This window comes from Bombus vosnesenskii, unplaced genomic scaffold, assembly GCF_011952255.1.
Source record: "Bombus vosnesenskii isolate JDL3184/JDL3185 unplaced genomic scaffold, Bvos_JDL3184-5_v1.1 scf7180000013263, whole genome shotgun sequence".
Classification (NCBI taxonomy): domain Eukaryota; kingdom Metazoa; phylum Arthropoda; class Insecta; order Hymenoptera; family Apidae; genus Bombus; species Bombus vosnesenskii.
Genome location: NW_022882923.1, coordinates 5,322,294 through 5,337,454, shown reverse-complemented (window position 1 = coordinate 5,337,454; position 15,161 = coordinate 5,322,294). Strand labels below are relative to the sequence as shown.

The 15,161-nt window shown below is 33.7% G+C and overlaps 2 protein-coding genes across 4 annotated transcripts; one reads left to right on the top strand and one right to left on the bottom strand.

Annotated features, from left to right (window-relative positions):
• Positions 1-33: 33 nt before the first annotated feature.
• On the bottom strand, positions 34-3,645 carry LOC117233679 (centaurin-gamma-1A). Its single transcript, XM_033494200.1, has 13 exons — positions 3,374-3,645; positions 3,007-3,239; positions 2,718-2,859; positions 2,474-2,605; positions 2,117-2,274; positions 1,905-2,050; positions 1,635-1,833; positions 1,460-1,562; positions 1,150-1,377; positions 953-1,070; positions 541-753; positions 316-460; positions 34-228 (listed from the first exon to the last, which is right to left on the bottom strand). Exons 1-13 carry the CDS (start codon positions 3,537-3,539, stop codon positions 52-54), a joined length of 2,160 nt encoding a protein of 719 aa, XP_033350091.1. The 5' UTR covers positions 3,540-3,645; the 3' UTR covers positions 34-51.
• Positions 3,646-4,083: 438 nt separating this feature from the next.
• Positions 4,084-14,980, top strand: LOC117233669 (intraflagellar transport protein 88 homolog). Of its 3 annotated transcripts, none has more exons than XM_033494176.1 (16): positions 4,084-4,193; positions 4,391-4,571; positions 4,653-4,703; positions 4,772-4,947; positions 5,029-5,224; positions 5,301-5,518; positions 5,619-5,850; positions 6,129-6,286; positions 6,361-6,547; positions 6,619-6,805; positions 6,869-7,016; positions 7,086-7,197; positions 7,271-7,631; positions 7,701-7,895; positions 8,258-8,372; positions 13,486-13,589. In XM_033494176.1, coding segments are annotated over exons 2-16 (2,472 nt in total). In that variant the 5' UTR covers positions 4,084-4,193; positions 4,391-4,436; the 3' UTR covers positions 13,487-13,589. The 3 variants fall into 3 exon arrangements, 2 of the variants coding, with proteins under 2 accessions (XP_033350067.1, XP_033350076.1); XR_004493364.1 differs by lacking the exon at positions 4,084-4,193 and adding an exon at positions 13,675-14,980 and having other exon boundaries at positions 4,437-4,571; XM_033494185.1 differs by lacking the exons at positions 4,084-4,193; positions 13,486-13,589 and adding an exon at positions 9,079-9,631 and having other exon boundaries at positions 4,437-4,571.
• The last annotated feature ends 181 nt before the right edge of the window (positions 14,981-15,161 follow it).

The window sequence follows — 15,161 nt, the reverse complement described above, 5'->3', positions numbered from 1 at the left end:
CATTAATTAAAGCATGACCTTCCATGCAATAAGTACATAACATAAACAATTTTAATACTGAGAAGTTTCTACATCATCTACTCCAGAAATACTAGCTTGTTCAAGTACTTCAAGAAGCTTCTGCATTTCCATAGAATCCGATGAATTGTCAAGCGTTCTTTCGAGTGCTCGTACATATGACATACACGTACGCCCTTCGTGGTCTAAGTTTTGTGGATTTGCTTTATGCTGTAATTATTCAATAATATACAAGTACTTATATGATTTTTATAACATATGTATATATACTTTAATCGGTCAAGAGTAAATACACACCCATATTAGAAGTTGTGCCATAGCTAAATTTCCTGTAGCACAAGCCAAATGCAAAGGCGTTCTTAAATCTTCCATACTGACAGGCATATTGATATCTTCATAACTACATCTGGCTAAGCATAATGTAAATGCTCTCATATCACCCCTACATTACATTTAATACAACAAATCATCCAACAATAATTTATAACAATACAACTCATCTGAAAGTCTAAAAATATTTACCGGCAAACCGAATCAATAAGCAGTTTCCCTAAAGAAATGTTCGGATTAATCGGTGGTAAAAAGAGTTTGTCTTCATATTTCCATCTGATCCATTGTTCCTTCTCTTCTCTAGGAGAATCTGAATTTGGTTTCTGTTTCCCATTTAGACAATATTCCCAAACATTATTTGCTATATCATTACCAAGGGCTAACATTACACTTAACTGACCTGCGCTAAAATTAATGTCAAGGCTATTTTATGCTGTATATACATGCGTAGCTCACATGCAATACTAATAATATACACTTATATAATTATATGTTCAAGAACAAATCATTTATTAATAAAATTATTATTTTGCTAAAATTATTATATTCATTATTACATAGATCGAAAAATTGAAACGATAAAATAAGTAGCTATCGCACTTACGACCAATCATCCAAGTCTAAGGATCTAACTTTTGATATGTGTGAACCTAAATTTCTGTGTATTCCTGAGCATTCAATGCACATTAATACACCTAAGTTTAAACTAGCCCAGTCCGGATCTAAAATACGATTATAAATTGAATATAAGGAATAAAATCAAAAAGACTTCTCTAATAAATTTAGAAGTGAACTACTTACTAGGTACACCACAATCTACACAAGCATCATTTCCTGATACTTTGTTCTTTATACAATGCATTTTGAAAGCATCAGTTTCGTTTTTTTTATCACCATCGCTATTTTGTAAACTCGATAATATCTGTTGTTCTATAGCAGAAATCCAACTATCTCTGTCTTCAGAATTATTTGCTTCAAAATGCCATGTCTTATTTTCTAGTGAAATGATAGAAAATTCAAAACTATCTTCTGTAAATTAAGATACACATAAAATGAAATCAATTTGTTTACAATATAAAATGTAGGAGCATTCAAATAAATATTTAAGCACCTTGAGCATTGGATGATTTAGAACCTTTAGGCGTTTTTCCAGGCACTTTTACAGTCACATATTGTAATAATATTTCTTTACCATTAGTATCATTCATATAATCCTGGAAACATATGTAAATCTCTTAAACATAATGCACAATGTTTATAAAAATATTAAATTACGATACAATTACATGTAAGCTGGAATGATAAGTTAAACGACCATCTTCCAATAATGTAACATATTTCTTTTTCCATTCTTTTAAAGATTTACTACTGCGTTTAAATAAGTATCCTTGTTTAACAGGTATTTCCCTACCAACGCCCATCTCACCCATGTTATATTTTTCCTTTTTTGATGGAGTAAATATATTAGACTTTCTTCTAAATTTCCTATATCATAAAACTTGAGTAAAAAAAATGTTTTCTGTAATTAAAAAAATTATATATTACAAAAATTAAACCTGATAGTGGTTGGTGTTAATATTGAGGATCTAAAATCTCCATGTTGATTCTGTGCATTATGAAAATTGTCACCCATTATTCCAGAATCATTTTGGGTAGAACTGTGATGAAATGATCTACTAGAATCTTCATCTTTATCAGATACCTGGACAAATATAAATTGTTACATAAATTTTTTAATTCAATACATTGAAAGAAGAGAATAACTCACGTTTAATTTTGACGAATTTGTTGCTTCCATTTCTTTGGTCAGAAGTTGTGTATTTTTGGCAATCATTGGAACAGAATACTTTGTTTCATTGTCTATTGCTTGTTGTCCATTACATCGATAATGTTTTGCAGATATATGTTGTATAATTTTTTGACACACTGTAATATTCAGAATACTCTCAAAATATTTATCAAAGTCACTACAGTATAATAGTAATGATGTAAGAAAGAATACAATAAAAATGAATGATATTTATACATGCTGTGAATTTAGTACAAACAAACTATTACATTATAAACTATTCTGTAATGAAACTAAATTTGCATGCAACATTGGGAATTGTTCTAAACTATTTACCATCTTGAAATACCCTTTCAACATTCAAACCATAAATAGCACATGTTTCATAATAAGGACACCTCAAGTCACATGCCAATTTTCGTGGTCTAACATCCTTTATAACCCGGGGATTAGAATCATTAATTGAATCTAAATAATGTAATAAACATGATTTAATACAAAATACATTAGTGTACATTGTAATGTGTAAGAAATTCATGTAACAAGAAATATTTTTGTAATTATTAAATGTAAGTATTACCTTGAACTCCTACTAGTATTTTTGGTACTTCTGACATATTTCGAAATGAACACATTCTATTATAAAAACTGCAAACTATTGAGAAACTTTCCTCACTCTCTAAACTAAATACAAGTAATAAAGCATCTATCCAAGCAGAAAACTGAAATAAGTGATGCCTGTGTTAAATGTTATTAAGTAAAGAATATTATCACAATAATATGCATAATATGTTTTTTAACATATGTATACATAAATACACATATGTACATCTATATGATAATTATATATATAATATATTGTTGTATACTTGTGACTCTGGTACACCACCCTCATCTCTAATTAGCAAGAGATAACTCTGATCATTGATAAAGACTTCCTTTTTAAAGCGACCACCTTCTGGAGATTCTTCATGCATAAATGAACCAGTTAAATATCTATGAACTAAAGCAGATTTCCCTGAGTCAGATGAACCAATAATTCCTAAATGTAATTCCGGAACATCTCTAGCCAATGTCCACTCATGACTATTGACAAATGAATCTATTAACAAAAGATATTAATTCATAGTAATTAAAAAAAATAATAACTTGCTTATTGTTATATAAAAAATATATTTATAAATATTAAAATAAAAAATATATATATATTACTTTTTTTCACAATAAGTATCATACCTTCAATTGCAACAACATGTTCGCGGATTTGTTTTGCAATGTGTGTATCAGATATCAGATCTATTAAATCATAAATAGCGTAAATTGATGGATGAACACTTTCGAAACGTTGTATTTCTTGTCTAATTGCAAGGGAATGATCGTGCGCACTTTGCTCAGTTGTCATTTTCTTAAAATTTCTTAAAATTACTTTTCGAAATCACATTACTGATACAGCCTCGAACTGTATTGTATTCGAGTCAACGATTAAAATATTTCCACATGATTTCAAGAATTGAAACTTATCTGTTATCATGTAACACATGTCAAATTTGGCTATTTATCAACATTATTGGATGAACAAAACAGGTTATTTGGCACTCTGCATAAAGCAACCCCACCTTTTTGGGAAACAAATACAGAACGTACTGTCAAATTGCCAAGATAAAGTTATTAGATTTAATACTTGTAAATCAACTATATTGCAAGACTTGGCTTCTTTTATACAAAATGTTATACGCTGTTAAAATATTCTTTTTACGTAAAGCTTATATGAAACTTCATTACGTTCATGGTTTTATAGATCTGTCGTCCAAAAAGTGTATGAAGGCCTACATTGCCAACCAATAAATGTTAGGTACCGTTGCAGAATGCAATTGAATGTAATTACAGTGCAGTCTATTTTTATTTACAAGAAAAACCGTACAACCTGATATCTATCAATGATCATTGTTATTAAAAGTCATGTTTACTCAATTAATTACAATAAAACTATAATCTATAATAATATAAGAGCAACCTAAATCTATTGACATTTCCAACATAGATGTAACTAGATAAGGTTTGTTTGTACTGCAGCGCATGAATCAGGCATGAATCAATTATAGCGTCTCTTATGACACTTATTGTTCCTTTTTCAAAGTACTTTTTATAAAGAAAAAATGATAAAAATTATCAAAATATTAATTGTATTGTGAGAATTAATAAATCTATTCAACTATTTTGCCTAAAATACACTTTCATAAATTTGCTTTGTAGAAGAGTAAAATACGATTAAAAAATATAATTTACAAAAATATTCACAATGTCTAATGTACAAATTGATGATGATATTTATGATGGATATAATGATTATCCATCAATATATAGTATCAAAGATCTTGAACAAGATGAATTAATTCAAGAGACACTGCATACAAGTTATGCAAAAAGACCAATTGTAAGTGATAATGAATACATGTACAATAAAACACAATAGTTGGACTGAATAATAAAATATTTTGACTTTTTAATTATGCAGTTTACACCAAAAGTACCAGGAAGTGCTATGCGTTTGGGTACTTCAACTGGGGTAAATGAATATATTATCTTGTATTGTATTTCATAATATTGTTTTAATATGCAATTTAATATTTGTAGTTTCACAGAAGTGGTACTGGTATACCAGTGCGTCCTAATACTAGTGGACTAAGGCCAATGACTGCAGTCAGAGGAGCTGGTTATACTAGTAGTAATCGTCAACCATTTGATCCATTGAATATGAATAGTTCTACCAGAGGGCCTGCACCACCTTTAGAAAGTGGAAAGGAAGACACGTAAGATCATAGTGATTGATAATAAAATAAAATTAAATTGTATTAAGTTTTTGAAGAGCAGTATTTTAATACTTTATAAAGGCCTGAAGAAAAAATAAAAGTGGCTGAAAGAAAAATTATGGAACTAATAGAAAGTTCAGTACAAGCATCATATGAAAACAATACAAGAGTTGCTTTAGAGAGAGCCAAAGAAGCTTCTTCGAGGGAAAGAGCTCTTATTAGACTACAAGAACAAGCTGGGCTTAGTGACAATCATAATGTAGATTTAACATTTGCTGTAAGAATTAAATTTTGTCTTTGAAATATGTTTTACCAAAAATATTGAAGACTGTTAATGTTTTATCATTTTTCAGGTCATTTTTAATTTGGCAACTCAATATACTAACAATAATATGTTTACTGAAGCTATAGCAACTTACCAAGCTATAACAAGAAATAGGATGTTCAGCAATAGTGCCAGATTAAAAGTGAATATGGGAAATATATATGTCAAAATGGGACAATTGTCTCAAGCAATTAAAATGTATAGAATGGCATTTGATCAAGCTCCAGCAGCTCATAAAGATTTAAGGTAATGAGATGATTGAGAGTTATTATAAGAACTTGTTGGGCTATTAATATTAAATTTTTATGTCTGCCATTTTTATATTAACTTACTAAATAATTCGCAGAATAAAAATAATGCATAACATTGGAATGTTATTTGTACAAATGGGTCGTTTGGAAGAAGCAGCTAATAGTTTTGAATGGGTCATGAAAGAAAGAGCTGAATTTAAAGCAGGCTTGCATGCTGTTTTATGCCATTTTGCATTATCTCATAGGGATAAAATGAAAAGGTCATTTTTAGAGTTATTAGAGGTTCAACTTAACATAGATCAGGAGGACAGATATAATATAAGTACAGTGAGTTGGGCACGTTTATAAATATCACTATGCAAAGTGTTTTTCTGAGCATTGCCCACACTCAATAGCTATATAAGTATTTAGTCTTGTGCTTTAAATCATATTGGGAAACACATTTTTGAAAAATGATTATGATTTTATGCACTAATGTTTTTATGTAGCAATTTTAAGTTTATTGATAATATTGTACCCACTAAGCACAATGTAAATACATTGCTAGTTCCCAATAAAATATTTGTTCTAGTTCTATTTTAAAATTTTTGCATTTTATTTTGTAGGATGATGCTGCTTTTAACATATTGAATGAAATTTTAAAAAATGATGATTTGTCTAAGTTGGAGAAAGAGTTAAAATTGGAAGCAGAGAAAACTATTCTTTGTGCTGCAAAACTCATTGCACCTGTAATTGAAGATACACTCACAGCTGGTTTTGCTTGGTAAGATTAAAATACTACTTAAATTAAACACTGCTAAATTTTTTGTGTATTAATTACAATCAAATTTTTTATAGGTGTGTGGATACTATAAAGTCTTCAACTTATGGACCATTAGCTGCCGATTTGGAAATAAGTAAAGCTATGGTATTTTTACATAATCGAGAAACGCAATTGGCTATTGATACCTTAAAAATGTTTGAAAATCGTGAAAGTAAAGCTAATAGTTCCGCTGCGACAATGCTTTCATTTATTTACTTTCTTGTAAGAAATGATATTTGTTTTCGTTGATTATGAATAAAATATCGATAAAATAATTTTTATATCACTTTCAGCAAGGAGATTACGAACAAGCGGAAAGATGCGGAGAAATTGCTCGAAATGCGGACAGTTACAATGCAGCAGCTTATGTTAATTTATCAGCTTGTGCAATCAGAAAGGGTGAATTAAATATTGCTAGAGAACTTCTCTTATGCTCATTAGATACGGATGCTAGTCACGTGCAAGCTCTTTATAATTTAGGTAATTATTACTACTAACGTGGAAGTATAAATATCAAATATTTTATGAAATCTCATTTAATAGGGTTAGTATATAAAAAGCAAAATATGTACGAAGAAGCATTGGAATGTTTTTGGAAAGTTCGTAACATTGTTAGACATGATCCACAAACAATATATCAAATTGGTCAATTATATCAACTTATGAACGATACAGACCAAGCAACAGAATGGTATTATGATTTTATATGCATCTTGAAATTGATTTTAATTTGAGTAATTAATATTTGAATTTATATTAGGTACAATCAATTACTTGGTATAATACCATGTGATCCTGGAGTTTTGCAAAAAGTGGGTGAAATGTATGATACTGGTGGAGATAAACAACAAGCCTATCAATTTTATAGCGATGTAAACTTTTTTACTGTACACATATTTTATTTCATTCTACTATATTTTATTATTAAAGTTTATATCTGTCCAGTCTTATAGATTTTTTCCCGCCAATTTTGAGGTAATCGATTGGCTTGGATCATATTTCGTATCGATGCAACTTGCCGAGAAAGCGCTAGTTTATTTTAAGAAAGCAGTAGAACTTGCTCCTGATGAGCCAAGATGGCGATTACTTGTCGCTGCATGTTTAAGACGAATTGGTCAATTTCACAAAGCTGTTTTGGAGTATCAAGATATTCATAATAAGTTTCCTGAGAATATTGAATGCTTGAAATTTTTGGTTCGTTTATGTAGTGATCTCGGCTTAAAAGAAGCACAATTATATGCAACAGAATTAAAACGCGCCGAGAAAGCGAAAGAATTGAAGGATAGACAAGGATCAGCAAGACCAGGTACAGGTAGTGTATATCTTTGACTGTATGAAACATGGTATTATTACTATATTTAATACCTATATATAGGCTCAAGAAGGAGTAATAGTGGGACATCATCACGAACTGGTTCTGGAATGAGCGTATTATCAGACCACAGGTCAAGTCCCACATTTAATAGAAGAGAAAATCAAGGTTTAAGTAGCGCTGGTATCACGCGACCTAATCGAGTTTCTGCAACTGAAAATATTACGGACGTGGCAAACGATGTCACTGATCAAACAGGTACGCACTCTTTTACGTTGAAATCGTTACAAAAAAATAATAAATTTTATGATCGGTATAATTTGCAAAATAGTAGATATACGAATGCTTAGTACAGTTATCAAAATGTCGGGAATACGTAGCATTATTTGAAATGAACATTAATAAGGATGATTTACCGATGATAGTTGGACTACGCTAATGGATTGAATAGATGATAGATGAGTCTAGCTATTTTGAACAGCCTATTTTTGATCCTTGTATACAGTAATGAATCCCAAACTTGTACGGCATCCTATTGTTTATTATCGACCATTTGAACAATTTAAAAGGAAATACTACACAAAGAGGTGTTACAAGTGCATGTAAAGTATTTTCTGTAGGTACTCCTTATGTTGATCCCATTGGCCCGTTACCTGTTCGTCCTATGACGTCTGCCGGAAAAAGAGATGATGATTTTGGTGATGAAGAACTCGGGGATGATCTGTTACCGGAATAGTATGAATTTGTTATATTTATCATTTTTATATTTTATCTTATTATTTTTATAAACGTAATGCTAGTTAAAAGTACAAAGCAAAGTATCTCACGTGTTTTAATTTTATGGCAACGAATAAATGAAAATAGAGACATAAGTTTATATATCTTTTTCACTTGAGTTAATCTCGTTTGGTATCAGCCATTAAGCTTACATGAAAAACCTCACGTGCGCGTTTATCTACTTCATCAATGTCGTAAAGTTTAACTTCAGAAATGGAGTTATTACCGTTCCTTTGCACGTTCTCATCAGGTTTTCAAAGTCAAGTCTGAATATACTGGAGTCTTAATATCGTGATTTTATTAATTATCATTTCGAAGTGCAAGTTGCTTGTCTATAGAATGGTACTGCACATTACGAAACCACAAGGGTCGAGCAATTGTAACGATCTAAATTTAAACACACTGACCACTTTAATCAAACTCCATTCAGCCTATGTAGCTTAGGAGACGGATGTTATTTCATTGTAGCTATGTTCAAACTCCATTCAACCGACATAATGCGAACCTGTAAGGGCATTGGGAACGTGCTGTTCTAAACTTCTATACCTTTATCACATTTACGTTAAATAAATTCCTATTGTTATGTATAGTAGTTATATATATATATTTTACGTAGTCTCGATTCCTCTCATCTTTTACCGAGTTCATCACGAGACTATCGAAGGAATTGAGAATCGATGGATCTACCGAAAAGTTTGTGGGGAAAAGGCGAGAGGTATCAGTTGCGCGACGCTGGAGAAATCTTTACGTTTATGCGCGTGTTACATGGTTTTGTATCGCGAGTACAATATCACGTGGTCTCAATGCGTGCGATATCCTAGAACGCGTGTGTGTATCCGCATTCACGCGATACATCAGAGAGACTGTCACGAGTTAAGACTGTCTGTGCACGAAAAGAGACAAACGTAGGACAGATGTAGTGGTCGCGCGTAAGCGCGTGTATGGGCACGAAGGCGCGCGCACGCAATACGCGCCGATATGGTTTTAAAGTTCGAGCAGTGGGGAAAGCGACGATCTGGAGGCTCGACTAGTTGCTACTCTGAGGCGGAGTACATTTCACGGTATCCCACCCACGTGCTTGTACGTGTGAGTGAGCTCTGTCACGTCTCGAGAAGCTTACAGTCACTGACCGGTAACTGGAGCCAGCGAAGGATAGAAAAGGATCAAGAAGCTGGAGCAATCGCGCGAGTCGACAGTCATACGTAGAAAGTATTAGGGTGAGTTTGTATTTCGTTTTCCTAGAACGGAGCGCACGCGCTAGTCAACACCATCAGGCTCGTTGATCCTTGACAACAGGAGTATGTTTGATTTGTTCGAACGGCGTCAATGTCATCGTAATATCATGTATTGCTTCCGAGTCCTAGATTAACGCAGTCTTATTATTTCTCTAACCGGTTTCAAACGTTGATGTCGTTGTCGCGGCATGAGAAATTCAATGTGAAGGCATCTATTTCTAGTGTTTACTTTGTTGACGAGACCACGTGGGTCCTTGAAATGTTACACTGCAGGTGTTGTCATCGTACTTTAACGTATTCCTATGATTTTACTCGAGTACAGTTTTAACTTTACGCTCGTCGAACTGTTCAAATGTTTCAAATGAATTCAAACGTTATCATCGTCACATCTCGTACATATTCACGCTGCATTTTTTTTTCACTTTATTAGACTTTGTCATTGACGATTCATGTATTATGTTGCGGGTATTACCGTTTGTCAAACATCGACTATTTCTGATAAATATCTTATCTTCTGGTCCGATCGTTATCGATGAAACTAATTTTGTAAAATACAATGTGTCGAGAGACATACGAGCTTATCGCATGATTTTTAATACCCTTTGAAATTAAAGTCATGTACTCTATCTTCACCGTGATATTCTGAATGTATTATATATATCTAAATAGTCGTCACTGTCACATTTTCCTTGGCGCATAAACGCGACCAATCAACACGAAATATTGACAGCTATTTAAGCAACACGTGTTTATGAACGTGTTTCGGACTTAGTGATTTCACCAATAGCTAAAATGCATCTAAAAATAACGCGTCGATGGCGTAAACCATAAGATATTATCACGAATTTGTCGTCTAATTGGAAAATTTTAATACATTAATTATTTCATCTATTACTTGTGTATTACTACGATACGGTATCGCTACAATAGATAACGACTTTTTCTTCTTTAGTAGCAGACAAACAATTTCGAGGTTTAGATTCGTCGCCCGATACTTTGCTTAAGTTTTTGGAAAAAGAAAGAGAACAAGAAATCCAATATTTCGAAACGTAAAACGAGCCGCTGCATTATCAAGGGAATTCTATTCGATTAAGATTTATTCGAGACCTTGGTGATAATGGTCCCGTAATTCACGGAAGCTCTATAATTCAAGCGGTAAAGATCATACATAATAACTGGGCATGCTCTTAACGAAAGGGCAGTCTGTTATCGTGAATGTAAAGTGCGTTTCGTCAAAAGCTGCTCATGAGTTCAATTTTACAACAAGTTGATTGAATAAACACTGCGCTCAACGTACGTTTTGCACGCTGTTCGTACGTCGAACTCTCGTGTCATTCTATTTACGTCATATTCGTTAATCTGATAAATCGAACGTGGTAACGATAAATTAACGATAAATTAACGATAAACGAAAAAAAAAAAAGGTACAGTGGAGATCTTTAATCGCGATAGGTGAAGAACTGCTTAACGGAGTTCGTATTTCTCAATGGGACTATCATTCGCAGAAGAAGGTGCTGTGACGATTGACATGGTCCCTGTGACGAGTGTGCGTATTGCACTATGGATTAGAATCATCACGTCAAGTCAAGTGGCTAAATTATCCTGGTTGATGCTTTGCACCTTCCAATTGATTTTAATGGAGCTTCGTTCAGAAGCGACTTTGCTGTCTCGAAGAACGTTCTGGTGACATTTCACGATTTCTTCTCCCATTGGTAATCGACCGTGAAAAATCTATCGTGAATTGACCAACTTAAATGATCATCGATCAAATTAACCGACTCATCAGACAGAGATCGTTGCGGTTCGAAGCTAAGAACACAGTAATCGAGCTTGCTTCTATACGGTTACAGCGCGGATTCTAACGTTTAGGTACAATTTACGACGAGTACATAGCAATTCTATCGTTCGTACTTTATAAGTACGTTTTTTCTTGCGTCTCTTTTCTTTTTACTTGTGGACTGTTGATTCGGAAGTTAGTCAGCGTCTTTTCTTTTATTTCATTCTTTTGCGTTCAATTTCTTCTTATCTGCCCATAAGTAATTGCAAATTAATTAACATTAACAAAGGAAATATCAGGGAGAAGTCGTGGAGGGGAAGTAACTAAGAAACGGGCAAAGAGATAATAAAAGAAATATGTATGTCATTGATATGGGAGGAACACGACATGTAGCTCGAACAATCTTGCTCACCGAACAGGTTCTTCAACTTTTATGCCCTTAATATCGACGTCAAAACTGGAATTTATCTTCTTTTTTAATGCACCGAACGCTTTATTTCTCGAGAGATGAATATTCTCCATTTCATTTCAGTATTTAAACAACTCGATAACGGAGCAGATAATATTTTAAAATCCAATTAAGTTTTTAAGTTTGCTGAACTACTCGATCGATTCAAATGGTCAGTTTATGCATAAGACTGCATGCACTTGTAATATGTAAGTTCGCGCAAGCGCGACGCGTGTATTCTGATTCTCGCATACGCGTGTGTTTATTGTGTACCGACGACATGCATCTACAGAGACATCTAACACACAAGAAGTTCGGATAAAGAATCGCGTCCGTAAATTGCGACGAGTGATTCTGTACGTTGTACTTCTTTCGCATCGAATTTGAAGAATGTCGCAACCTCGACAGGGTGTGATTAGTGAACGGTGAATTTCTTTTCCTTGATGGATCTCCTTTAAATTTTGTGATCAGTATTATCACTTGTTTGCCACTGTTGCAATATATTTACGAGTTCACATGATTGACTCCTCATTATCATTAAGGTTTTCTATTTGGTCGATAAGACTGTCTGTATGAGCAATATATTTTAGCCAATGTATCATGGCTATCGCGAAATTGTCAGAAGGAATGTTCGTACGAGTTACATTGAGCAACCGTATATTTTCTTTTTATCAATTAGTGACGAGATAATGTTACGACGATTGATGACCTGTAGAGCAAAGAGTGCCTGTCTGGTAATGATATCGGTCAAGCAATTATGTCTTCCTATAAGTTTTAGATAAAATGGTCTTTTCCTTCCCATTGTGGTCGATGTTGTTGCAGGTGCACGATATATGATTGTTTGTTAAATTCTCTTCAGGCTTGCCAAATAGATGAATCGCCGTTTTCACATCCAAAAAACTTATGCTGTGCCTCATTTATTTGGCTTGTAGAATTATCATTATATCCGGTATTAATTAATTTAAGCAATGTAATCGAACGGTGTAGAATTAATCGTTATTTTGCGTCATAGTTAATAGCGGATTAGTGCAAAGGAAATGCTAAACGTAACGTCTGATTGCTGTTTCTTGAGAACGCGATGTTATAATTCACGTGACTCGATTACGGTGTTATCAAATGTTATAAAACATCATGGACTTTCAACTTTTCGTTTAACAGCAACTCTCTCGTGTTATCATCTAGCCGAAAGTCAAGGAAAAGAGTGGAAGTAGGGAAAATAAATAAGCGTAATAGTAAACGAAGTGATCTCTTTAACTCGACATCAGAAAGTCTCTCGTGCTCGTGAAGAACCACGCGACAATTCGTTTCGTCGCGCACACCTACCTTGTCAGCCGTCACGGAAAATTCATTCACGTTGTAGCATCGCCTCTCTCATTCAAGAAGCTTCTATCTAAAGATAACGTTTGTGACAGTCAGGTGAGCGCGGGATATGTGCTTTTTACTTTTATTTTTTTTCTAATCGCTCTATTGTCACTGATCTCCTAAAGTTTGTTGTACATTAGACCAAAGATTGTACCAGAACTCTTATTATGCGTTGTTCGTTCTTTTCGTGTTTCACTAGTCAAGTTCCATAAATATTCTATATTGGCTGATGAATTTCTTATTTTCCAGATAAATAAAAGCTTGCAAACATGGTCGTCCCTACGGAACATGCTCTTAACGAGGCGATACAAGTAGCGCCGTTGGTACTTTCGGACGATGTAAAGAGACATAAAGTGAGTAGATATAATGCGTTTGCATTTTACGCTCCACGTTGTTATTTAGAAGATTTTTTGTCTGTCTTGAACTTTTATCTTTTGGACTTACACGAATCAGAGGAAACTCGTAGTTCTGTCGTAATCGAGCGGGTGCGAACGCTCGATAAGGATGTCATTGAAAGAAACAAGACGAAGTTATGAAAATCATGGATTCAAACATCCATCATACTTACTGCTTACGAATGTTATTTGATCGCGCCCTGCTATTTCAAGAATTTGTCGAGCGATACGTCATCGGATCGCTAAAAAACATCCGTGCTCCGACGTTGTATCTATGTATTTATATGTTTTTTTTCCAGCTAGTCTATACGCTTCTTGCATAATTGATCGATATCTGACCGATCAATGTCAACTAGATTGAATCATTTCCGATGTAAGAAATGGCGAACACCGAGTCCTTAACCTTACGACATTCTCGTTAAGAGTTTACTGGCACCGATCGATCCTGCACACATACTTTCACTTTTGTTCCCGTCGATCTCTGTAGCAATGGCCACTAAGAGCAATTTATTCCGTCTGGTATATGCACTTTTCTTGAACGTGTATGATTACTTACGTAACCGTTTGTCGTTTATATAGAAACCGTTTAATTCGTGACAATATGCGTGCTGTGTCTTAACGAGAATTCAAGGGAATTTTTCTTCTGCGAAGCAAATATCTTGTAGCTCGGTAATCAAGGAATTCAGCGCAAAATGTGCAATTACCGATATACGACGTGATTAATATTTTTCTATAAGATACTACAATTAAGATGGTTTAAACTGAATTCGACCAGTTATCATTCGTTTAGCCTCAAAACAGTCGTAAGTCATTTACTTATCATGAGTCGGGGCATAGGGTTATCATAGGGAATTTTTACTACAAAGAGTTCAAGATTTTCAAATAAGTTATCGACGAAGATACGTTGCTTCATGCTATGATAAAACGGATAGAACGAGAATAATTAATAGTTCTATTGATCCGCTGTAACAATCGGTTGGAAATCAAAAAATAACAAAGCTTTCATGTTTCCTTTAATTGAATAGAATTTCGTAACAATCGACAATGCAAACGTTCGTGTGGGCTCGTACGATAAATGTTTTCATAGAGAATGTTACGCAACTGGAAACAAGTTACCCACACGCTCTTTTTGTATTTGATTAAAGTAGACCCAGCAATGTCATGGTTAATTTCTGTTTATTCTTATTTCTCTATGACTTGAGTTTCTTCCTTGATCTTTTTCGAATCGATATAAAGCGGATAAGCGTCACGAGAACAAGACATGGTAATAATTTCATCTACCGCTATCACTGTATATCGCGTTGACAATTCAATCCATGAAACAAGCAATAAATTTCTTTCCACTTAAACTGTCATGTCGCTTAATACCTTTTGTCTCGTGCATTACCGGAGATTGTTTACGTACGAATATAGAACAGTACGCGGATATATTTTCTTTCCTAGCGACGAGCTCGTAATTTCCACAACAAGATGGCATTGACAATTGATCAAGACATTTTCTTGTCTTTCACTCGTCGGTTTATTATCGAT